The sequence below is a fragment of the Pipra filicauda genome, unplaced genomic scaffold, assembly GCF_003945595.2.
Source record: "Pipra filicauda isolate LSUMZ 115617 unplaced genomic scaffold, ASM394559v2 scaffold4_size7858003_pilon, whole genome shotgun sequence".
In the NCBI taxonomy this organism is placed as follows: Eukaryota; Metazoa; Chordata; class Aves; order Passeriformes; family Pipridae; genus Pipra; species Pipra filicauda.
Genome location: NW_024104643.1, coordinates 1,176,003 through 1,203,173, shown reverse-complemented (window position 1 = coordinate 1,203,173; position 27,171 = coordinate 1,176,003). Strand labels below are relative to the sequence as shown.

The 27,171-nt window shown below is 35.6% G+C and overlaps 1 protein-coding gene across 3 annotated transcripts in view; it reads right to left on the bottom strand.

Annotated features, from left to right (window-relative positions):
* PPP1R12A (protein phosphatase 1 regulatory subunit 12A) overlaps positions 1–27,171 on the bottom strand; it is a 113,605-nt gene that overhangs the window by 43,520 nt on the left and 42,914 nt on the right. For all 3 annotated transcript variants that reach the window (XM_027747743.2, XM_039386694.1, XM_039386695.1), the window contains exons 3-8: positions 14,006–14,124; positions 5,490–5,649; positions 3,536–3,680; positions 911–985; positions 412–500; positions 136–284 (exon numbers count right to left, since the gene is read on the bottom strand). In XM_027747743.2, coding sequence (XP_027603544.1) covers positions 136–284; positions 412–500; positions 911–985; positions 3,536–3,680; positions 5,490–5,649; positions 14,006–14,124 — 737 coding nt within the window. The remainder of the gene's footprint in view (positions 1–135; positions 285–411; positions 501–910; positions 986–3,535; positions 3,681–5,489; positions 5,650–14,005; positions 14,125–27,171) is intronic.

Here is a 27,171-nt window from a genome sequence, read left to right as displayed (position 1 = left end):
TAAAATGACTGGAAGCTTAGTGAAATGCAGAAGAATAAGTGAAACGTACTATACTTAACTCTCTATCATGTGATATTAAATAAGTAAATTCATAAAGTAAAAACTTGAAGAAAGGCAATGCTCTAAATAACGTACCAGTCTCTGCTTCAGATTCTGAGTCATCCTCCTCTTCCTCTTCACTAGAACAACTGGATTCATCCTTCTTTCCCTCTTCTTCCTCATCTGCTTTTTCTTGCTCCAGAGACTCTGCATTCTTCTCTTGCTCCATAATCAATGTCTCCTTACTGAGTTTAAAAAGAAAAGTACTTACTAAATTCCAAAAAATTTACTAAAGCCTGTTAAGTAGGACTTTGTGACAGCTTGTAAAGTCATCTTTTTTTAAGAGCTTATAATTTTTCCTATTTTACTTACTTTTTGAATGTTTTCTGTGTCTGATTATTATCCAGGTTGGCTGTGGATTCAATTAGGGGAGATTTCTTTTCGCGCTTCTCACTATGAAGCTTCAAAAAATAGAATGATGCAGTTTAATTGATAGAATGGTATCACTGTGACAAAATTACAAATGGAGGGAAATCTTCTCTAACTATTACAAATACTGGAGTGTGTGTGTATAAGCTTTCAAAGTTCAAAATTCTAAAATCTCAGAAACTGTTATTCCAATTGTTGATACTTCAGATCATAAAATGACACTGGACAAGGCAAGTAGTAGAGCACTTTTCTTCTTCCAAGGCTCTTTGGTTACCACAACTGACCAAGTAAGGGCATAAAAGATCTTGTGAGATGGCTGTAGGATTACCTGAATTGAAGTGCCAAATCAAAACTTTGGTTTTAATCTTTATGCTTCTCTTGAGCTGAATACCATAATCCTACGTACGATAAACATATATATATATATATGCACAAGGCCTACCAGATTCTGCTTCTTTTGCAATTCTTCTAAATATCCTAGAATATCTTCATCTGCTACATCAAACGCTGTCTGACCCTGGAGAAGGGGAAGAAGTAAAACATCGTAATTGTGCAAGAAAATTTAAATACAACAGACTACAATGTCTTCTCATATGATGATGCAGGTAAAGGAGCACATTCAGAGAGAGAAACTGAAAAATATAAGTCAAGCTCTATTGCAAACTGTTAGTCTGTCAGTATTTGAAAACAATTTTGCAATATTACTTTTTTTGGGGGTAATTGAAACAAAACCATCTATACATGATGAGTAAACACATTTTTTAAGTGATAAAGACATAACAACAACATTTTCCTGTCCTTTGAAGCGAACAAAAACCCACTATGAAGGAAAAGAAAAGTAGATTGATGAATATAATTCTCACAATATTAGTTCCAAACAAACAACTGCTCCCAATGGCAGTTGTACGGATGGATCCTGAGCAGTTCAGTATCCTTCTCATTGTAGACTACCACATCAACCACAGATTGATTTTTTAACGATTATAATATTTAAACAAGCTATACTAAATTTAAGTAGTCATACTTTCACATTTTACAGCAAAACTCTATTTTACAATTTACATTCCATTTTAGAGAAGATCTGCTACAACCACTTGTTCTTATTTATCTTTAGTGTATGACTTCCATGGGTCATGAACTTGAAGGCTGGAACCTATGCAAATTCCTAGATCCACTGGTATATATGCAGCTGCATCAACATAATGGGTGGATTTCATGAGATGTTGGAAGATCATGACAAGATCAGTCTAGTAAGTTCTTCTGTACAATAATCAGCAATAAAGACAGAGCTGTCATTTAAATGCAGTCACAGCAGCTTATAAAAACAATGAAAGGTGTTCCTATTTGTGCTTATTTCAGTTTCTCAAAATGTTAACTAAAGGTAAATATATCCCTAATTACACTGTGAAGGCTACCTTAACTGGTTAGACAGGAAACCACTAATTTTCACATCCATAAAGCTTCTGACCATACAAAAGTATGTGCACTTTTCAACAAGGCTTACCCAAAAGAGCTTGACATTTGAACTGTTATCTCAAGTTTATATTTGCATTATGATTACAGTTTTTTAAAATGGCCTTCTATTTTTAGGTAGCTGTTAAGTGGGAGTTAGACCTACCTTGACCACAAAGAGTCACTTTACAAAAAACTGCCGTAGTTGGAAGGTTACATTTAAACTCAAATTCACAACAATTGATACCTGAAGTGCCTAAACAATAAAGGCTGAGTTCTCCAAGGTGCTAAGCACATACAACTATAACCAAATCCAGGAGTTTTCAATCTTCTTATCTCCAAAACTAAAAATGTTTACTAGCTTACTTAAGAACACAACAGGCAAATCTTTCCTAGCTTGCAGAGACAAGCCCATATACCAAAAAAAAAACCAGCTGACATATTTCTATGTCTCCTTACTCTTGCCTTATTGTTTCTATGTCTCTCTTATTCTTGCCTAGGTGGAGTTGAACATACTTGTATGAAAGTGCTCTCTAGCATATTATATCCGCATTGTCACAGTCCCAGTAAAAAGTCTAACACATAATTTGAAAAACTAGCTTTGATTAATTACATCTGCGTCTGACTACCTGATACAAAATACAATTACGCAGCTGACATTTTTAAGTTCTGTAAGCATTATACAGAAAGAATTGAAGCTATCTGGAATTTAATTTCAGAATTCACTAATTTTATTATAAGTATCCTCCATTTGTAAGGAATAAAAATTCAACAAAGTCTAAAAATGTTAAGCAGCAGTAATTTTACCCTTACATAGAGTAAATATTTGCTAATTCATTGTCTGCATCTGCATTATTTTCCTAATTTATTTTTAAAAGTTTATGAAAAAATTCAATGAAGAATCCATCTTAAGATGGCAGGTAATTTACATATATAGTATTGACAGAAACTGGAAGCAGATTAGAACACACTGCAAAGAAAAGAATGAGAGCTCAGCATTTACACAGTTGAATGAAAAGGTCTGGATCCTTCTGATGCCTGTGTGAATCATGAAAGTATTTGTACTTATTGGGAGCAAGATCTTGCAAAGCCAGCAAGCTACACAGGCATAGAAGTCCAGGAAATACAGCTTAGGAAGCATTCAAATTATGTCTAGTGAGTCCAGAGATGCCTAAAAGTTTCTTCCAGCACACCCGAATCAGCATAATATAGTAGTAACTCTTCAGTATGGCAGCACAAGCTTATTTTAAGAGTTCAAACACTACCAAAGGCATCATCATCTTCAGAGATCAAATGAAATCCTTTATGCAATCCATCAAGTCACTAATTTTGCATCACTGAAATGCCAACAAACCCTTTTGATTTTGAATTTCCATGTGAAAGACTGCATGGACCATTTCATATAGAACTAAGCATCATGTTGGCCTAGAAATTAATTTAGACGATCAGAGAATTTAGTTTTGAACACAAACATGCTGTTTTGACAAAACATGCATTATATAAAGCTCCACGTACAGTAAACAGCAGTTTATCATCACTTTTCTTACCCTGGCTTCTAAAGTCACTTTAGAGACCAGAACTTTGTATCTTGACAAGGATTACATAAAAATCCTACCACTTTGTTGACAGCCTCCATATCACATAGGTTTTCCACTAAAATGCGACATGCTTCTTCTTTACCCCAGTGAGCAGCAGCATGAAGTGGTGTCCAGCCATCGTAATCTTTAATATTTACATCATAGTGAGCCTGTATTAAAAGCCTAAAGAAATTAAAAGAAACAGATCTTGACACTGTTGACAGGGATAAATAAATTGTCATAAAAATAATGAAATTATTCTATGATAATATTCTTCTTTTTCATCATAGATATTTTGGTTGGGCTATTGACGATTGATTTTTACTTCTCACAGAAACATTTGCCTTTGCATTGTTCAGTGGGTATATATTTATAAGGAAAATTCAGGAAAAATAGTCTTTTCCATTTCCTTCTCTATTCACTTTCTCTTCAAAGCATTGTTTCTATTAGCAATAGAAAAAAGTTAGATAATTTTCTCTGTACATGTAGTAATAGAGAACAGCCCTTTTAAGGAAAAGAAAGTTGTAAAACGTAAAAAATTTTGTTCTTATTAGTAAACTCTTAAAACCGCCTCCCATTCTAATATTAGTTGCTTGAAATTTGCATCTCCTTCTGTCATGAGCATTTTTGCAACAATCCAGTGTTTAGGTGTTTCAATTTCTCTCTGAGAGGGAACAGAGCTCCTCAAATAGAGGACCTGTCATTCAGCCTGCATTCAGTACTCAAATTCAGCATGGTTCTGAGGTGAGTGTCCAAGTGACAAAGGACACTTAACCTAACAAACACTTCTATGTAAAGGGCTAACAGCTCTCTGTACCACTGTCCATAATTGTTAAAAATCACATAACCACAAAGTATTCTTCTCAAAAAATTCCCCCATTTTCTCAAGAGCCAATATACTTATAGTAGTATCCTCCAATAAGGCAACCTTCACATATGCTTAGCTGTGAAGTCTTGCAGTCTGGCATCCTATACAAAGTACACGTTTTTGATAATTTGAAGTAATCACAAAAATTGCCTGCACATATGTTTTTCCCCTCCTAGGAAAAGTATATGGACTGGACTGCAAAAAACTACAATAACTGAGAGAGCTAGAAAACCATGGAACAATTATAGATAAAACTCCCTTACAGACACATACTACTCTAAAATTAAAATTACTCTTTTCCAACAGAATAATTTATCTTTGTCATGTTGAAGTATCAGGGTTTTTTGAAGTAGAACTCCCATTCAGTAAATTGCTCTGCAGACCTTAAAGGCAGCAATACTCACAGTCAGGATGTGTGCTCATTTTCATTCATGTTACAATACCTAAGTGCTCCTAGCACTGGTAAAGTAGTCAAATAAATCTATAATCACAGTAAAGCAATGTATTACTAATTATGCTTTACTGAAATAAAGCAGAGCTTTTATGGAAAAAACAATTAAATTTCTGTTGGGGTATATATTGGTATTATATTAATGAAAAACTACCTGTCAATTAGGGGACACCACAATCCTGAAGCTTTCCAGGAAAGCTTTCAAGAGTCATGATTTTCAACAATATCAAAATGCAAAATTACCTAGTTTTCAGGTGTAAAAACTTTTAGTCTGGATTACAAACTGTGCTTTAGGTCTGCAAATAAATATGTTGTCTTGAAAATATGTACAAACTGGAAGGCTAACTGGCATTACAAAAAGGTCTGAAGCTTGTTTACATAGTTGGTTTTAGAAACAGGGGAGGTTTTTTTATCAACTTCCTTCTCTTAAATAAGTATTCAGGCTAAATGTGTACACTGTATTCATATTTCGAATGATTTAAAAAAAAAGCTAACAGCATCGTGATTTATGAGTGCTTGAAAACATAAAATCAAGCTTTGAGAAAAGATTGTTTCAGAGACTGATTTTTTCAAGATACAACTCCTAAAAGTTAGAAGTGTCCAATTCTATCAATTCCAAGCAGCATAACATCAAAATGAGAAAATATGAAGTTTCCATTTAAACCACACTTACTTTAAGACTTCTGTATAGCCCTTAGCAGCAGCTACATGAAGTGCTGTACCACCAGATTTTGCATGCCTGACATCATTTATATGGCCACTGTTGAGCCACTGTCTTGCATCTCTTAGCATTATTCTTTCTTCTTCTTTTCGAGCTGATTCTATATCAACCCCTAATTCAGATAGGGACAGGAATAGGGTAAGAGAGGACATAAAATATTTTAGTTCAAATACTTCATTTTAATTATGTAACAAATCTTATACCATGTTTAGGTGATACAATAAAATAACCACTAAACAATATGAATAATGTTTGGAGTTAGAGATGAATATCTTTTTGAAGATGAATCCTAACAGGTTATAGAAACGTCCAGTGTTATACGACAGTTTGCATGCATAATGCATTTTTTAACAAAAGGGTTTATAAATAGGATTATAAATAAATAATAACTGTAAAAATCAATCTATTAAAACTGGTTCTTCCATTTTAAGAATGTCTACTATCACAGTAATAACCACTGAACTGACCTGTTAAAAAAAGAGGAAAATTCTATTTTAACTTTCTTAGCACTAAAACATAAGTCTTATATATACATATAAGTTGATGTATCTGTACAAAGTAGAAAACAACTAAAATTGTTTTACAAAGAGCTATCTATGGGAAGAGAAACAGCCTCACTTTTCAACACTGATGACAAGATGGAGGTGTATTTTTTATACTTTCTACAGCATTTCTGGAGACATCTTCTATCACTGTGAATCATAAACCTTATACTCAAACAGCCAACCCTTTGGATATGTCACTTCATAGCTTAAGTAAAAAAACCAAAAACACTGAAAACTTTTTACAGTATGTCTCACAAAAAATTATCACACACTGATGAAAAGGGAGAAAGGCAGTCCAATATTATAACATCAACAAGTATATACATCGTGTTAAACAGATGAAAATGAATTACAGACCCTGAATGGGCAAAGCAGACATATATTTGCAAACATTTTTTAATTACTACTACATGGAGCAATCTTAGGAACATAGCAGGAAAGGGATTTTGAAGAGAACTATGCGTAAGCATAGTTCTATCTACTGATGCCTGAATGGTGACAACTTGTAAGGAGAAGCGTTTTAGTAACTGTGATCATCAGGATTACAAACTGTATCTGAGTTGACCTTTAACAGAAAAATCAGTGGGCCAACCTTCAGCAAAACAATTTTATTTGGATGATTTCTCTAATCTGAGACACTGGTATGCACGGACTTGGGAGACGTATACTGTTCTTCTGTCTTCTGGACTTCTAATTTCTTGTAGAGCAAATCATTAACTTGGACATAATAAAAACATATCTAGAAACAGGTACTGATCTGCTCAACAATAGTCCGTATAGCCTATTAAATCAAAGATTCAAAACACTTAAAAGATAGATGCCCCTTGACTCAGATCTAATTCTACATTCTTTCAGTAATTCCCGCCAAAACTTCATCTCTCCCCAAACTGTTTTTCTCCAGCACACTTGTTTCTATCACACAGCTCTCCTAACTGTCCAACTAGTAAAAGCACAACATCAAGCAGACCCCAAACAAGAGTATGCAAAGCTAGAACATCTCTTTTCAAAACTACTCCAAATAACTAATAATTTTGATTCATTTTCACAGTCTTTAAAATGAATGGCAATTTCAAGCTCTAATGTCTTCAAAGGAACTGCAAGCTACTAATCTTTTACAGGATGAATGAATCCCCAGAGGATGGAAACCAAATGAAATCCAACTTGACTGTTGCCCATTTAGACATGCAGCAGAAATTGAGGTATGCAGCAAAGTGGCCATCATTAAAGAAATTATTAGTATCACAAAATGAAAACACACAGATAATATAGAGATGATTCTACGTAATGCAAAGCATCATTCTAGTGTGTAAAATATGGTAAAACAGATTATAATAAAACAGATTCATCAAGCTCTTATCAATCCACTGGCAACTAGAAAGTCAAAGCAGTGAACTGACTGAAATTGAAAGCAATTATATGGGCATTGCTGGAACACCCTTAAGGCAGTGGACAGCAGAGTGATATATCTGTTATGTTACGTATGAATTAGTATTCCATAGTTGCTGCAATTCCCCAACTATAGAGCAGCCAAACCCTTGAAAATGACATGCCTATATCAAAATTCCCTGAAATGTAGGAATATACAAATATGTAAAAAGAAAAAACAAAACCCCACAAAACTACAAAATCCCCCCCAAAGTAACAAAAAAATCACCCCCCAAAAGCCAAGAAACTAAAACAAAGAAAGAAACAAACAAACAAATGCAGAACACAAAGAAAGATCAGTTGGAGAAGAGAGTCTCTTGACTAAGTAAATCTGGTAAAACTTTATTCTAAGGACAATCAAAAGATAAAGTTTTACAAAGTATCATAAAATAATTGAAGCAGGTTAAACATTCAGTGTTCTAAGCAGTTGACCAAACTCCTAGACTCACTTAATTGACTAAAAAAATCATTTTATTCTTGACGATTGAATAAAAACTAACAGAATTACATTTTATCAGAAACTCATGAAGAACCATAATCTGGAGGCTGAGTCTGCAAGATGCAGGAAGATATACACTCAGCAGAGGAAAAAGCTAAAAAATTTTATGACCAATATGAAGAATGAGGATCAAGAACTCTGAATCCATAATGCATTGATAATCCTGTATTCTCATTCCTCCAGAAGGCTCCTACATATTGAAGTGTGAATTACTGCAAACTGTAACTTCCTGGGTCTTGGCATCTGCTTGTCTTTCAGAATGACACAGCAGTGCAAATCAGCAGATCCTGGGACAATAATGCTCTAGACTGCAGTTATTTACATATCAGTGTGGCCTGCAATACTGCGCTAATAAATAGCTAATAAATAGTTTATATCTCATCCTCTGTTTGTCATATTTATGTCCATTCCCTTTTGCATGCCCGAAGACCAACTGTAATCCTTATCAGTATGAGTAACCTTTTCCACCTGAAGAATACGATGCAATACCAGCAATATCAGCGTAAAACTGTCCATCTATATGGCTCGTTGTTTTGAGGCAATTTTGTATAAAGGTAGAACAGAGAAAAAACTCCTTCCAAACCCTGATCTTGAGTCTCCAATGGGTCATGTCTAAGCACACTTTCCAGATACGCCTGCAGACTCAGGGATTTATGTCAAAATAGCAATGCTTCTGCAGAAAAAGCAACTAATACTGAATATTGACTTCTATCAGTATCACAAACAAAGCCCAAACAAGCTATAATGGTTGCAGAGGAGTAATGGCTGCATCAATACATTATTTGACAAGACAGTAATTTTGTGGTCATATTTCAACAGAAGAAAGTACCACAATCTTGCCAATCTAAATAAAACATTCCACATTAATAACTGGCATGAAAACGGGAATTGAACTTTGTGTCATAGAAAAAGAGCTCTGAGACTAGTTGAATAAAATTCCCATTATTAACTACAGAAAACAGAATGCAAACAGCCCTTATTATACCTTGTACGGGCTTTCTCTTTCCTGTTGTTTTCCAGACTCTATTAAGATACCAAGAGAAAAGAAAACGCTTCATCATAGGTTTCCAACCCTTCCTCCCTACGGCCCATAGATGGCAATGCGCTGCCTCCCAGCTCAGCCTCAGCCACAGCACTCGCTCACACCGCCAGTACAATTAACCTCTCTGGCAGCCTAACAATTTCTTAAATCATTAATAATTTATTACTAAATGTTTTCACTTTTTTTCTGATCAACAAGTGGTACTCAACAGGTTTGAAAACAGTGTGCCACTCAGTGAGCATTTAATGAAATTCAGCATAAGTTTAACTGCTGAATCATTGTTTCAGGACAACTCAGCCATATAAAGGCATGTTTTATAGATACTGCAGGGAAGATCAACCCACTTTTTACTTCATGAAGTTAATGTTTATATAAAAACGTAATAGTTCACATTTTATCCACATAAATAGAGCTGAGTTAAGCAATAATTCTGAGAGAGTCCTGTTACATTACCTATAATTAAGAATGGGGAACATGTGCTTCTTTCCTTGAAACAAAAGTAGTGATTGACTTCAAGTTACTGAATAAATAGCTACCACGGTGTATGATGAACTCCTGATTCACCTCACATCACCTCTCCCTACTAATTCACCTCCTGAGAATGTTTCCTATAATTCAAAATAACTCCTTAAGCAGTTAAAAATAGTTTTAAGAGGACATCTGATGATAAACAGCTAAAAAAAAATACCTTCAAACCATTATAGTTAATCCTACTGAAGACCTGAGGAGAGACGACATTTAAAATTGGCCATGGCTGGCCAAGACTAAAGCCACATCTCTTTCAAGTCTGCTGGTTTTCACCAGTGCAAATGAAAAGTTTACACTACTGGCAAAAGATAACTTCCACAACTCTGTCTTGAAACACTGTAGAGTAGAAACATGAGGGATCACTTTGAAAAACTAAATAATATTTTTGATGAAGCTAAAGCATTTTGAGGATTGCAGTGGCACCTACATACATGGGATTGGCCAATGGTAAAGGCATCAGCCATAAGCAGAAACAACAAAACAAGTCCTAAAAGAAGGGTTTTTTAATAATACACAAACCAGTTAAACCATATGGAGTGAAAAAGGAATAGTTGTTCAGCATTATTCAGAATAATTTCCATAAAAAACTTGATTTTGCTTTCTGTGAAGTGTTTGTATCAAAAAATCTTTATATCTTACCTAAGCATGTAAGGTATCTTCTCACAAAATATAAAACTAAACTAGGTTTTTAGCTTAAAAAATAATTAAGCCAATAATTCCCCTTTGAAGATTAAGGTAAAAAAATGTTTTCCTTACTATCAGAGTGGTAGGGCTTTAGTTACAGGATATCTATTTCATTAGTTCACAATCACTGCAGAGTTCATTGTATCAACAGTCATGTTATTTGCCCAGCAGAACACAAGAGGACACATGAAAATGCACCCAACCCTTTGTGCAATTTAGAGGTGTCACGTACGGAGATCAGCATGACTGAAGAAAAACAGACACTGGATAATAATACTAGAAAAGCTCTCTTCTTTCACATCCAATGCTCTTTACAACAACAGAATTTGTAAAACAACAAGATTATTTTGGATCACTGACCATCTCCTCTCTAGTCAGATCTGATTCTGGAGTCTGAATGCTAAAATAGGATGAGCAAACATTGCAGATCCTTCCTTTTATTAAGCCTGTTATGTCACATAGAAATTAACTGCATTGTATTCTGTGATTTATTTTTTGTGAATTTAGTGTCTTCAGAGGCTCCCACATTTTGTCCTGTAGTAAGACATGTCTTTAAAATACAATTTTTGCAATTACCTGCAAAAATTTGGGCATCTGTACATCAGTGCACCACTGATCAGTTTGCCCACTGAATAGCTGCACAACTGGAAGGGTTTGTTTGCACTTTTCCTACAAAGAAAGAAGGCCTGCAAAAGCAGTAAAAAGGGTGATCTAACACGGTGGGTTTCCTCAGATTTCTAACAGAAGCAAACATCAAATGTCATCAGTTAAACATATCTGAAATCACAATGAACCTGACTGATCTTTCCAGGCAATCTTTCGCCACCAAGCAACTCTGACTGCCAATACCTAGGGAGCCGTACTTGCAGCATTAACGAGGCAACACGAAAATGAAACTAATTAATGTAGGAATAAACACATGAAAAGGTTGGAAGGCAAAAATGTTACAGAAAATGTCAACTTACTTTTCACACTGCATGTTTTACCTATGCAGAGGTAGGATATTTTGGCGCTCAGGTTTATTTGTTTATTTTCAAAATAAACAGGATGATCTTCCATTACCCATAACATGAGCCAGACTGACCGTTCCACAGACCTCACTGGTATCTTGCATTATCAAAACTGGCATTGCTTTATATGATATGAAAGAGTGCATTACATGGAAGGAATAGGAATTATCCCGCTGCTGGAGGAATAATTATATTCTGCTACAAGTATAGCCAAAGATCAAACTGTGACAATGCATCACTGTTAATTCCACATTAGGAGAAACAATTAAGTTCCTATTTAAGCTCTGAACTTCTCTAGCCACAACATATACACAATAAGGTACTTCTCTAAGTGATCATTATAATGACTGAATAATCATTTTGTATTTAATATTAAGTTTACATTCAAGTTAAGGATGCCATCAAAAGCACATAATTAAAACCTTATTGCTGAGACAACTGTCTCATGATTTAGTAAGATATACACAAGTTCATATCCAGATTCATACCCTTTCTATTCTATTCTCATGCACAATCATGAAATTATTTCCTCTGATTTCATCTCTGCAGGCAAAAGCCCTGAGTTCTTACAGCTTCAGACACAAATTCAGAAGGAGGGATACTGCATGCCTTCTTCCCTGCTTCTGTGAAACAACCAAGCAAACCAACTGACAAAAATGTCAGAGGAATGCTTGGAAAATAGGTTTTCCATAGCAAGTGAAATTTAGGATTTTAAACCAACCTAAATTATTACTTTAGAAGCTAAAAGCTACAGTGTGGGAACATGTACCTTCTTCTCAGATTTTTAAAGACAGTACAGTAGACAGTTTATAGTACGTTTAACTACGAAATACGTAAACCTCACTGAAATTTTCAGTGATTTGTGGCATTTAGTTTAGGTTGCAAATGTTAACATTACAATTGGGATGTTCAAAATAATTTACATAAACTTCCAAAGACTGAACATTACTGTGTAATGTTGAATATATGCATTGTAAAAATGTATGTAAAATCCAATATAACAAATAATTTCTTTTTAAAAAAGCAACAAAATATAAAACAGATTTTGGAAAAGTTGGTTCCCCAAATAATTCCAATTTTACAAACAGCTATTGCAGTCAATTAGTATTGCACATCAGTGAAGTCAAACATTTAAAAAACAACCTTAAAGAATCTAGTCTGAGGCACATTCCAGAAACAACTCTTGAGCAAAGATTGACAGTACTGTTAGAAAAGAGAACAAGTAATTAAAATGGAGAAATGATAATACAGACAAAAAAATACTTGCAACTATCTAATCTGATGCTCTTTGTGTGTTAAGTATAAAAACTGCTAATCAAATTCCTGTTAACACTATCAATTAATTGAATCAAAGCCTTTGCAAATCTATTGTCTACTTCTGTGTATCAGTAGGTATCTCTTATTTCACATATCATGTCTTCCAGTTTCTTTTTACCATTTGCTTTGGGCATTAAATGGGTTTAAGCATACAAATTAAATCAGGGCAAAGCCTAAAGCAATTACTAGTTTACTGTTAAATTATGTAAATCTGTCTTTAGACATGGAAACTCAACATTATAAAAGAAGAACCATCTTCAAGCAGGAAGAAGCCTTTTAAGAGGCAGGCAGGGGTTTAGAAGTTATAGAGATGCAGCCCCCTAGTACACCCCCTTCAAAGGCTCCATCTTCACTCTGAATGTCATCTCCCTTCAATATGTAACTCAGACCACAGCACCCTAGTTCTTGTAAATCGAAGTTCTGGGATAGCAGCACAATTCTATCAGACTCAAGAATGGTCAGTCAACAACAACTGAATATTCTTTTCTCTGTGGAGCAGAAAACCCAGAAACTTTCAAAGACCTTTCACCAAAAAACCTGTTTGAGGATTGGAATATGGAATACAGCACTGTAAGGAGGGGGAAAAAAGCAGGGAAAAATAAATCGGTATGCTTTTTCAAAGTCCAATTTCTCTTGTAAAGACACTACTGCCAGTACTAGCCATTTTCTAGGAGCAAGGTGCATAAATTTAGGGTATATGTTATTAAACAATAATGTCAAAACTTGATATCTCTCCTTTAAGTTTTATATGAATGTTCACCTGCATACTGTTTTCAGAAGAGCACACAAAAAAACCCCAGGAGGAACTTAAAAGCTCATGACAGGTTCTCAGGCCTAAGGTAATTGCAGTCTAAGACTCCTTATCCCAAGGAGTAGTTTTAGATATTTGTCGCTGTAGAAAGGCATTAAAAAGGTCAGAACTAGACACAAGGGTTAATTTATGGCATACAGGATAGTTGTTTATTCTTGTTTTAGTTATTCTAGGCTTTCCCGTAGTCAACTGAAACAGTTACCTTTGTTACCGTGGGAGTGCATTAGGACCTCATCCTGAAACTGCCTGCCTATTTCTCTTTTCTCCAAGGCAGGAATCTCTTTAGACCTAGTCTGAAGCTGGGATATAGAAGTCCATGTCCCAAATGCACTGAATACCATCCATAGCATCTGAATGACACCTACATTCTGGTTGAGTTAAATGAATTCAGGAATCCACTGACCACCTGGGTTCAATTCTTCTGACCTCTTTCTTCACAAGAGGCTGGACTGAGCAAAAACACTTAAAGACAGCTTAAACACTATACACTGTATCAACAATTCTCTTCAGAAAATAAACTGACTTTATAAGTCCCAATTTAGCTTAAGTTTTCAAAAATACATTTAGTGTCCAGTAAACACAACCATCTTTCCATTTTCAAAATTACCTTGTCTATTTACTTCATTCTGAAGCAGCTCCTCCATTGCCTCTTCTTCAGCAATATCTAATGGAGTGTCTCCTTCACTATTTACAGCTCCTACATGTGCTCCTTGACTAATTAAATACCTGCCAATAGACAAAGAAATAAAACCTGTAAATAACATAGCAAAGCTGATGCAAAAAAAATTAGCAGCCATAGCATATCATATGCACACACACAATTAATAGAAACAATTATATTAGGTGTAAGTAAAAACCCTTGTAACTGTCTGCAACCCCTGAATACCTGTATGTCTTTTCAAGATAACAACCATTAATACAAATAGCCCTCTGGTCTTCAGTTTGTCTCCTGACACGTTTAATACATACTTGGAAGAACTGAAATAACAAAATGGCTGGATTACGAACAGAAGTGAACACAAGGTAAACAGGGGTGGAACCACCAATTCCCATGACCTCCTCTTATTTAGTCACTTACCCTAGAGCTCACAAATTCAGTGTCAGGAAGTTTCTATACTTTATCAGAATGATGACTCCCGATCTCTTAGGCAGCTTCATGAAGTTAATAAAAACAGAACCACCTCTTCTCCTAAGTATTTCTAAGGTCAGCTTTTGGTGGAGAAGGAGGCAAGGGGGAGAAAGCAAGCAGTACTTTACACATTCCAACCTCTCTATATGTTTTCTTATTTAATGTGCTGCTGCCTCAGAAGTCAACAATCCAAAATTCTGAATTTCCAATGAAGTCAAATGGATCAATTCCAACAATAATTCATACAAGAATTATATTACTTAATTATATTAAACCATTGGCCTATTGAAGTTATTGAGAACGTACAGCCTAATAAGCAATTAAAACATCAATACAGATCAGTCTTGCAACTTAATATTTCCACTTCCCTAACAAATTAAATACTTTAAGCCATGACAGGAGTCAACATAAGCAAAAAACATACGTCCTCCATATGAAAACATACCTCCTGCTTTGCAGAGCTTAATTTATATTTTCCATATATTTGAGAAAAAAAAAAATCAGGAAATAGTGAAGAATTACTCATCCATTTGTGGATGAAATGAAGAGTGTTTTTTTACTTTCACTATTACAGAATGCCAAATTACGCAAGAGACAATCACAAAATTTATTCAACACTAATACAAATTACTTGAAGTACTTAATTGATGCTTAACTTTTCCCAATTAATTATGGTCCTAGATCCGGAATCAGTTATATTTTCCTTATCTTTATTCAATAACTCAGAATCAAGTACTTTCATATATTTCTATTTTTTACTGTATGACTTAAATAGTACATGTTATTAAACCTCTGTAATTACTTTAAGCAGAGGTAAAAATGAACAGATTACAAAGTGAAAATTAATTCCCAGAAATGTAACCATATCTCTTGGGATATGCATCATCAGTTGCCACCAACAACTTTGATGCTGGTATGTGGTGCCGGTTTTATACTATTCCTCTTAAAAGAGTGCAGTGCTGTAACTCTTACCTCTCTCCAGTTACAAAATTTAACTTCCGCGGGAATGAGAAATTAATACAGTGTAACAACATTTCTCAACAATACCAGTTGTGTTGTTTCAAAAGTGAAACACCCTCCCGGTCACAGATCAGGTAATTGCTATGCAGTTGTCTGCTAAGCAGGCAGAAAGAGCAGTGGGGAAATCAACTTTCTTACAAGGTCAAAACAAAGCCAACCACTGACAAAAATACCTTTTTTAAACAATTCCAAGTGAACAGTCATGTTCTTTAAATGTGTATGTTCTAATATAGACAAGGAAAAAGTGATGTTTAAAAAAATTGATTTTTACCTGTTTCCACATAATACCTCTAGCAGAAAACTACTTCTGTAAGCAAATACATATCTCATTGAAGCAGTTGTATTTGGTCAACTGAGCCAACAACTTATAGACATGATAAAAGAAAGAATGCATAAGAAAATGTAGGGAATTAATAAAAAGCCAGCATAGCATTTCAGAAAGTAATTATTTCTATACATGGACAACTTCATGATCAATTGCTCCTTTAAAGTAGACTCCAAAAATGAAGCTGCTTACAGATCAACATCAGATCAGCAGAGCTAGGGAGATTAGTAAGGTTGGAGAAGTAGAGTTATCTGATTTTCCTTTTGCAGGCGCTTACAGGGCTTTGGTTTTCCTGGGTCAGCAAAAGAAGGATGAGTGAAAATGCCCAGAGCCCACGGGATTTAAAGGGATGGAAGAAACAGAACAAAGATGAAAGGCAGCACACTACTCACCGAAGAAGTGTTAACTGTCCTTTACAAACGCTCCTTCACACACTCCAACTAGGCCTCTCCTCTGCTATCCCTCTCAAAAAATTAACAGTGACCCCCTCAACTAAACTAAATGAAAGAGCATTACTCATGATAAATCAAACTATTCAAAATCCAATGATTTTAAAGACACCTTTTAAGCCTGGTAATGAAATCTACATTTTTTTCTATTTCCAACATCATCCAGATTACCCCATATGCATTTGTTTATCTTTATTTACAGTAGAAGTAGTTTCAGCAAAGCAATGACAGGGTTCAGACAGTGCATGAAGTCAACCTGGTACCTACAGCATAGAAGCTTTTATTAGGAAACCTAGCACTACCAATGGAAAGGAGAGCAATCACTGCAGGTGTGCAGATAACCTAGTTCTGCATCACTTACAGAAACGAAACGGACTTGGTAAACATGACCAAGTGCATCATGTCCTGAGTTTGTAAAGTATAACTGAGCAGAAACTAGTACCAGAATAATCCTAAAAATCAGAAGATTTTGGGGTTTATGTAAATAAATTAATTTTTGAATGAATTGTACTTCAATCTAAATGTTAATTAAAACTTATAGTGTAACTTATGAGTGTATTTGACATTTCAGTTATTCTGATACCATGCCACCAAAATCTTGAAACGCAACAGCGTGTGTAGGTATGTATGCATATTTTAAAAGTCTTCCATCTTTTGGGAGAAAAAACCAAACAATGTACAGAAACAATTGCTTGTATTTTACCTTTTTTAAGTAGGTGTTACCTTCATCTTGAAATTTCATCTTTCTAAAGTACGTAAAAATAATATAACTTCATTTCCTCAGCCGATACTTAATTGATACAGCTACGTGGATGCAATGAAAAGGAAACTGAAGCTGTGTAACAGAAAGTCCAGAACCATGTCTTTTGATACCACATCTAGAAAAAGGTGTTTTTCACAAACGTGGATGCAGTGAAAAAGTAAAACCAAATAAGATTTCCACCATCACCTACTAACACTTTTGGTGTAGCACTTAAATTTGTATCTTCTGAAATTCACTTGTTGAAAAATGGTCACGTTCAACAGACAGCTACACAAGAATAACTATGTAACACATTGGTAGGTGCTCATTCTAAATCTAAACAGATAAGAAGGAAACAGTAACTTGATTCATGCCATGCTTTTTTTTTGGAGCTAAAACTTTTAAGTGTTAACACAGAAGTTAAAGGTACCACTTTTAGATGCTCTTGTGGTCTAAGTATAGAGAACTGCAAGTATCCCAGGAATACTAGGAAAGACAAAAGCAGGAAAAGAAAATAAAATCATTCCTGATACTTAAGCCCTGATATTTCCATGACAAGCACTATGCAGTCTCAGTAAGACTGAAAGAACAAGTTTGCTTTCCAATACCATATTTTTATGAAGGTAAAAATATTTCTAGTTGAAATTTTTGTTTTAGGAATCACTGCTGTATATTCCTCAATAGCTACTGAGGACTGAAACTAACAACCTGGGGAAAAAAAGAAACATTAATTTTCTAGAATTACTATGAAACCGAGATTCTCTCCCATCCTTTTACGAAAAATACATTTCAATATCATCCATAGAGGGTTGGAATCTCAGTATATCTGAGACAATAAATAACAAACCTCTGAGATTACTGTAAAAATTCAAATATTCCACAGGAAAACCAAACTCAGGAACTAGAAGTTAAAAATTTTAACTAGAAACGTGGTCTGCATTCTGAATTTAAAAAAAACCCAAACCCCTTATAGCTGATTTTTGTGTTTATATCTATTAACAAAATGCATATATAGACACAAAGTAAACAGAGGAAAACACCTCTCTCTGAAAACACTTCATATACGAAGTTGAGTCTTACCTGTGAGTTTAGAACTTAAGAATCTAGAGATGCTCAAACTTGGATTTACTAAAAATTATCAGCTGCAGACAAGATACACTGCAGATAACATTTTCATATTATTTATCACAGCACCAGAAAGAAGGACATATGTTTACAGTCGAACCTTGGCTCATTTCACAACATCTGGGAACAAGTTTGCAAAGTCATTAGGGACATAATTAACTTTAAGTACTCGCTGAATCTGAAGGTCACCAGAAGGGTGGTAAGCCCAGGGAAGGGAGAGAAGTATTCGCTGAATTGATTCAGTTCATTACAAACTGCCTACTGATCTCACTGGGCAAACGAGTGGCCCCTTCAGACTGGTCAGAAGACTGGAGAGCAGTCCCTGACTCCTAAAATCTGATGAGAGGGACCCTCCTAAAAAATATTGAAATAAGCATGTCCAATGTGGTCTTCCCAGTAAACATGGCCTAATGGCAAGTGGGGGCACCAACTGTGAGCACAACTGATCTGCCAAGAACTTCTAACTAATTAGCCATTTCAGCTAAACCCAGCTGGTTTTAAAAAAATCCATAGATGGTGGAGTTCAAATTAATTCCAAGAGTCTCTTTACTGAATAATAATAGGGAGCCAGAGACAGAAAGTGTCGCTGTGTTCATGCAGCTGTGTAAGCCCTCATCTGAAGAAACCAACAATGAAAAAAATTTGGCACACAGTTCACAGGATGTAAAAACAAATTAAAAACTCTAACATCTTTGGAATATGAATTCAAATTGCCTTCTTTTAAAATGCCTTTCAGAATTGTTTCACTCTTCAATTTTTAAATATAAAATATCAATAGACTTCTAAAAGTACACCTTTGTAAATCACTCAAATAACTTACAAAAATATATCTAATATATCTGGCCAAACAATCAACTTCAGGAGATATTTATCAAATAAAAAATATAAAATTTTCATACTGCTATTTCCAATTTTTTTTAAAGTCAAAGATACACTAAAACTGTAAAACCTGTCTCTTTTCAGACCTCCTATTGGTTTAAGTGTCTGTAAATGTTTCTTTAAATATTTTCTAACTGTAGAAGAGTTTCACTTTCAATCTGAATTCCTAACAATGTTGTTATTACGTCAGACAGAAGCAGAAATGCTACCTCAAGCTCATGCTACTTTGTCTTTCTCAAATGTGGTTTTGTTTTGGGTCTGGGTTTGTTGGTTTGGGTTTTTTTGTTTTTTAACCTGCAGCAAAAATAACACCTAAAGGCCAGGCAAGCAAAGGTATACCTACCTGCATATACAACATATTGAGAGATACAATTATAGTTTCTTTGTGATTTTTGCATTAATAAGATGTATTTCTCAAAATAAGATATTGAAGAAAGGCCTAGTCTTTTTATTTTTCTTGAATGTCTTGAATAATATAAACCTGAAGCAAATCCAGTAGCATTAGCATAACATTATGCTAAATTCTGCTGTGGTACACAGTACACATATGCCCTGCATCAGCAGGCAAGTTTCAAGGAAAATGCTCAGTTGGCTGAATAGGAATGAACAGCCAGTGTCCAGCTATCCCTCAAAGACTCTCATTCACTCTCACACTGTTACAATCACTTTTAAACACATAATTCAAAGCCCATATAAACGTAATGATAAAAAAATCACAACTTCACTGTTTTGGCCATGGATGTTGTAACCCCTGTAATCACCTGGTGGAGAGTGTTAAAATGTGTGCTACATGGGGCAGGCAGCTGGCAGGTCTTGCAAGGCGTGGAGGAGTCCTGCTTGCCTGGGCAGGGGCACCTCGCACAGCACCCCTGCTCTGCACAACGGGGAATCTCCTCACCCCCTTCTGAGAAAACTGACAGATCATTTCCCTCGACCTCCTTTCTCCACAGCTGAAATATTCCTGCAGTTGTCTTTTTCCCTGAATTTATGATTTACAGAAGGAAATTATCCACATTCAGTATCAGAATCAAAACTGTAGAAATTCAGTTGGGCCAAGAATCCTTTCTCCTGCATGATTTTATGACCGAAGAAGAACGAATTAAATGACGTGAAAAACAATTAAGTCAAACTCATAGGGGTGCCTTATTTAGGCACTCTGCAAAATGCCATCCCACGCATTATTATTATGTCAGTTATTGTTGTGCCTCAACCTTCTGCCTCTAAACATTTACAACTGAATAGAGACTGACACAGGAAGATGGGCTTCTGCAATGGCATTTAAATTAAAATCAAATCATGAGAAAACTCAGGCACTTTTAAGGTTATGATGCTTCACAAAGTCCAGAAGATTTTCACTCATAACTCTCTCTCTTGAAAAAAAAATGCTGCAGCACTTTCTAAATAGGAATGCTCCCACCATGAGCAGTACCAAGCCAGCAACTATGCAAAACACCAAGTTAAATAAGACTAATTAGGGTTATTTGGCATAACTAGACAACTATTTATCCTGAAATACAGGACAGTTGATATCAGCAAGAGACCTGAGGTAAATTTATGATTTCCTCTTGCAGAACACAAAACGTGACAATTTCAGATAGCTAGAGATGTTTAAAAAAAGAATAACAAAGAATAGTTGAGAAACAAATGGCCAAATGATTCTGAGCAAATGCAAAGGGACATTTTCTATTTTCACCAGTATAATCCAAATTTCAGCATGTGCCTTTTTTCTAAACTATTAAACAGTTTGCAAAGACTTTTTTTATGTCCTTCAATATGCAGTATCTCTTTCAGATAGCATCGAGTCCAGCTTCTGATCTTCCCTCGTGAAGCTGTTACGAAAGGCATCCTGGACAGAAACACATCTTTGCTTCAAAATTGTCAACTACTCCCAAAGCTATCAAAGTAGTAAAAAACCAAAAAATATCTTCCTATGTAAACAGCACTGTCAATTCTAAATACTGTACCTGTATGAAAAACATATTTATGATCATGAGGCCAACATTTCATAGCATACCAACACATCACTGAGGTCTGCACGTAGGAGGTTGTACCTAGCCTCCACTACAACTTCTAGGCCCAAGGAAGCACAGTAACTAGAATGAGATCTGTCTTCCTTCTTGGTATGCAGGAGCATAAAAGAAACAGTGTAGATAACAGTAACTGGTTAGTCTTAGTCCTCTTGTGTCTCTGAAAAAAGCAAGCAATAAGCTCTAGAAATATTTGTACATAGGTGGCCACCTAAATATTAATGTTGTAAAGATGGAACAGGAAAAATTCCTACTTGCAGCATTTGAAAAGCAACTAAGCCTTCATATTTTGCCGTATCCACACAGAGGAAAGACATATGAGAGGTGGCAGAGCAATGTGCAGGTGAAAGTAAACAGTGAGTGAGGAAAGCAAAAGTAGAAAACGTGAAGAAAGCCATATAGGGAAACATATGGTGTAAACCTGCGTACAAAAAAAAAGACAAGAAAAAAAAAAAAGACAGAACTTGAGCCTGGCAATGCCAGGATGAATACCAGGCAAAAACTTCAGCAGGAATGATACAAAGCAAAACAAAAAGTGTTTTTAAAGTGCATATCAGATGTTAATTTCACTTTGTGAACAAGTGTTCTCTCCTTTAAAGTTTGCACCCTATTGTGCAAAAACGAGGGTTGAGTTTGAAAAATATCTCGTTGCAGCTACAGAGTGCATACAGTAACTCCAGCTCACAACACTCTCTGTGCTTGGAACACTTGGTTTTGAGTTACACTAATTGAAAAGAAGAGGTAACAGCAGCATGGAGACAGAAAAGGAGGAGAAAGAGGGAAAACTATGCTGCTGCCCACCTTCCTCAGCTAATTCTCCACTAACAAGAGGTGATCGCACCAGTAGCTCACCATCCCTCCTGCCTTGTGCCAAAAGCAGAATTGCTAAATTTGGGTATATTAGCACCACAAACAACAATTTGTAATTGTTGATTCCTATTTCTGTGGAAGTTATGAGTACGGACTTAACAAGCTTACAGCCGCTTCTTGGCATTTATATCTGAAAAATTTAAGCCAAGATCAATTCTTTTATTGTGCTAAACAGGTATTAGTGTATACATAACTACTACATCACAGAACTTACCTTCTTTGTAATTATATTATGTAATAATATAGTGAGCATATCTCTCTACAAGGCAACATTACTACCAAGGTGAAGGTTTCAGCATTGCTGAGTAGTATTGAACTTGGTACGGCCACTAGTTAGATATCAACATTCTGCACTTCATAGCAGTTGTTACATGTCCAGTCCACTTTAATTTTCCTTGAAATCACATTTCTTCCAAAAGAAATTCCTACTCTTTATTCAAATTTGATAAGCAGTACCTCATCTGTAATAAAGAGGTTTCAAATAATTCCTTTTTTATACTTTTTTTCTGTCATATCTGCTGTTATTTAAAACCCCCACACTTCTGTGTCTTAGTATCTGAATTGTATCCAAATAACTCACTCTCATCAACGCACAGCAGTACTATATGTTTAGAGATACCACATTTATTTACATGCATTTCAGAAGAATTCAAACAGCTTTTATGCTGCCTCAGTCAGGGATAACGCTAGAAAAACACACACAGATTAGGATCATTTGCAATGAAATGACGCAGTTTAGGATAGCCAACAAAAGACATGGCTTTAAGAAAGGACAAACAGGTCATAAATTGCTTTAGAGTCATTAGAAAGTCTACTCTAAGTGCCCGAATAGGGTCAAACTCACAACAAAGAAAACCACTCAAGTAAAAGCTGAAAGAAAGTAAAAACTGAGATGCATAGGAGTGACAATCTATACCACATCCTTGTTTTCTCCTAAAAATCAATATTCAAAACCAACTTTACTGTGAATTAACTTATTTTTATACCAGATAACTGAATAAATACTACATTCAACAGTCAACGGCACTAACAATTCCATAGATTCACCTCTCTCTCAAACAGTAATTTTGAATTAGTTGATGAGGCGCACACATGTGACAGTATGCCATACTCACCAAGCATTTGTGCAATTCAAAACTTGGTTGCTCATGTATCTAGAGCTGTTCTCTCATGTTCCAGTCATACCTAGAAAATAGGAGTTTATCTGTGGCAATGGGCCACAAGACACCAGTCAGGAAGGAACTGAGTGTTACATTTCTTGGGGGAGTCTATCCAAGCTCCCAGATTTCCATATCTATCACTCTTATGTATGTCTTCTCTTCCATATGTATCACATTCTACTTCAGAATTCAGAGGTAAGGTATTTACTCTAAATTGTTCTCAGAATACCAGTAAAACCATTGTTTTATGATAAGTAAGATCTTTCCTATGTACATGACTTCTCACAGCAGGATGGTTTTTTGAGACATGAGCTGCACTTTCAAATTCTTTTTCAGTGCTCTGAGCTTTACACTGGACATCAGTCCCTTGACTTTCCATTAAGTCATATGTCCCTGAGGAACATATCTCTGAACTTAAATTCTAGTACATTTAGCCTTAGCAGAACAGAAACACAATATACTTACTAAAAAATAGTTACGGTCACAAGTAGAGATGCACACAGTAACCCAATCTGATAGAAAGCAGCTAGAGAGCACACACTGCCTTTGTGCATTCTAGAGTGACCAGGTCTCCTACACTCAGGTGAACAAACAGGTAACAAATTTGTTGGGTCCTATAGTTTCCTCTAACCCATCAACTAGATCTTACTGTGTATTTCTGTCAAGTAGGTTTTATCCACACATCAGATCACAGCTACACAGTAGAAAAGAGTAAATTCTACCACATAGTGACATGATTTTAAAAAGGGAATCTCACCATCAACCATAACAACTTCATCAGTATTTAATTATTCACAGGATGTACATATATGTGGCAAAAACATGCTGGTAACAGTACACAGCCCCAGTACATCCTCAGAAAAAAAATGCCAACTGATATTAGCTCACTGATCTTCTCCAAGTTTCCCCATTATTTTATCTAACAGAATTTAGCTTTATCCTTGCAGATATCCAATACAAGCTTGGAGAAGGAGAAACTTTTATGTTGCCAATAAAGAACAAGCATCACACTTTTGACTGGCGGGGAGGGGACACTACACAGATGACTACCATACTGGCATATTTTCTCTCCCATTAATGTTTTTTCCCAATCTATTCTTCCAGAATGATGGCAGCAGATGGAGATTAATTACCTGAAACAATCTTCCAAAGCCTGCAGTGACCTTTTCACAGCTCTCAAAACAAACACTGCGTCTTTATCAGTATCAACTTGTAAGAGTCTGTCATTCTTCTAGAAGAGCTGTTTTTCTCTGGCTAGGAATAAATCTTTCCCTGCTTTTATTTTGTCACATGGTTTGTTTTATAACACATCCTTCTGAAGTCCTCGTTTTCTGAATGGGTTGTATCAAGTTTCATATTTGGTTCTTTTTCCTTTTAATTCTACTCCTCCAGTTAACATTTCCTAGTGTCATTTAAAGAAATGTGTTGAATCCTGACAAAGCCACTCATTCACCTTGCAGCATCTCTATCAGACCAAACCCCATACCAACCTGCATAATCAGTTTCCATGTGGTTTATATCAAACCACGAACTTCACCTTGCCATTCACAAATCCAAATTTCTGATTATCCTTCAAAGATCCATTTCTGAATGTATCATTAATAATATCACTTCAGTTGTTTACAACCATAACTGGGAACAAAGCTGAAGGAACAGAAGCCATCCCTAGCATTTTTATAGGCCTGCTCTGCCTAAATAATGTTTTGCTCTTTAGGATTAAAGTGTTTAATCCTAAAGATTTAGATTAAAGGAGTTGAGATTAAAAATCCCCAGTGAGTAAGAAACAGCTTCAGGTGATAAAGTGATTAAAACTTTGAGAGAAATGGATTAAAAACAACTGCTCTGAAATATACTTTCTGACACCAACACTCTCACTTGTCATCAAAGAACATTCAACAGTACCAACTGCTTCAGGTTCAGGAAGTGGGAGATGAAACGTAGCACTCTACCACTGCACAGGCACCTCTACACAGCCACGCTTCTGATCAGAAGTGCTAGGTATGTCTGAAAAGCAGCTCAGATATTTTTTTTACCTGCATATCTATGCCAACTGCTGCTGGCAAGCAGGTCAGCTCACTGCTCCGAAAGAGAATAAATCCTCCAAACTCCGTGAAGGTTAGTCTTATGCTAATAATTCCCACATTGTGTGATAATTAGATAATGCAAGAGAGGAGGCAAGAGCCTGTGGAGTGAGTAAAACCGAGGACGGAAGAAAGTATCTCCTTGCTTCTGCAGTAGTTTCAAGTTAGATCTCATTAAGCATATTGTGAAACTGCAGTGGATTCTCTTTACTAGCTGTTGTCAGAAGAGCACAAGCAGGAATCATTGCCAGCCAGCACCCACAGCAGTCCCCACAAGCCAACTAGAGCTGTAAGCAAACCACCCTATCACTGAACATCCAGGTATCCAACTACAGGTTTGCAGGACTGTCTCTGAGTCCTCTGTATATCAAACAGTGATCACTCATTTAGTCTTAATGGCCTGTTACTAAAATAGGGACATCCTGGGACAATGGTTTGCCGAGGCTTCAGCAAACAAGTTTGTCTGGGTTCACTTTCAGGTGTCTGGAGTCTGGAAGAACAGTTGGGCGTCAGCAACAAGCGAGTGGTTACACACAAAGTCTGCTTTAAATATTAGGGGAAGGAGAGGATACAACATAGGTATACTGCAGGAAGGAAGGAAAGTGGGTGAGCTGGGTTTTAGAGCAGCAGAGTTGGTCAAGCTGCTATTCTCCTCCTAAATAAACTGAGTGAGAAGGTTCTGAACTTTACAAGATTTTCTCTTTCTGACTGTAATCACACGCTTCACCCTTTAAAACCTCTAAAATAATGAAGGTGTATTTTGAAAATGTGCTAAGTCTTAGGGTCTGTATATGTAACTGTGTATCAAACATGGCTCTCAAACATACAGATTTAGTTCAAGCATTCATTCAATAACTAGCCTATATCCAGAAATTAGATCTTCACAGAGAATAAAAATGGAGCAAATACATGCTATATTTCCCGTAATACCTTTCCAGTTTCCATCTACTTTCATGAACTTTCTGAACCAGATCCCATTTGTACGTATATATTCTGCATTTGTATTTTTTTTATATATCCACCCTCCATGGACTTCTCAACCCTTGAATCCATGAGGAATTTTAGTATCTACAGCAACACTGGGCAAACTGTTGTAATATCTACTACATGAAGGTATTCTGCCCTCAGCAGACATGTCTCTCCTCCTTCAGTTTTTGTTTTGTGGGGTTTTTTTGCACAAAAGTGTAACTGTCACTGACTTCTAAGTTGGTTTTGAAAAACGCTTTTCTTACACTTGATGGAAGATGCACCTTCTTTCATTTTGGGTAAAATGAAAAAGCATTCATATTTAAGCAGTATAACTGTACAGTTGCAAACAAGGTTCGAAATACATCAACTAGACACTGACAACTAGGCATCCTACAAAACCCACAAGAGAATAAATTTTTAACACAAACTTTAATTCTTGACCAGAAATTTCTATAATTTCAGTTTTATTTTACATGAATCTTGTGCAATACAAAGCAGAGAGAAATAAAAAAGAAGCATTTTAGAATTGTTTTCTAAATGCCACTATTTTTCCCTCCTCCATTACATTTTTTACATTCTAAAATGGAATTTGTCTGTTCCTTGATACTGAAAAAATATACATGCTTTTAAACTGTAGAATAGATCTATCAAATAAAATAATTCATGATATACAAAAATAGTTTTACAGGAGTCTTACAAAGGTAAATTTAATCCTACCCATTAAATACCATCTTAAAGAATGTACACAAAATTTCTGTTCAAGTCCTCCCGCATGAAAGTTTTTATCCACATAACTAAAATTTTACAAAGCATTTGATGCTGACTTTTTAGTTCATACTAGCACATTAGAGAAAAAAAGGCTCCTTTGTGTAAAGTTTTGTGTAATGAAAAAAATGGAGATGAATAGAAAAAGAGAACGTGCTACCCAAAATCCACCTGTTTTGGCAATTTTGAAGAATTATAATTGAAAACATGTTCATATTACAATTACTTGTAA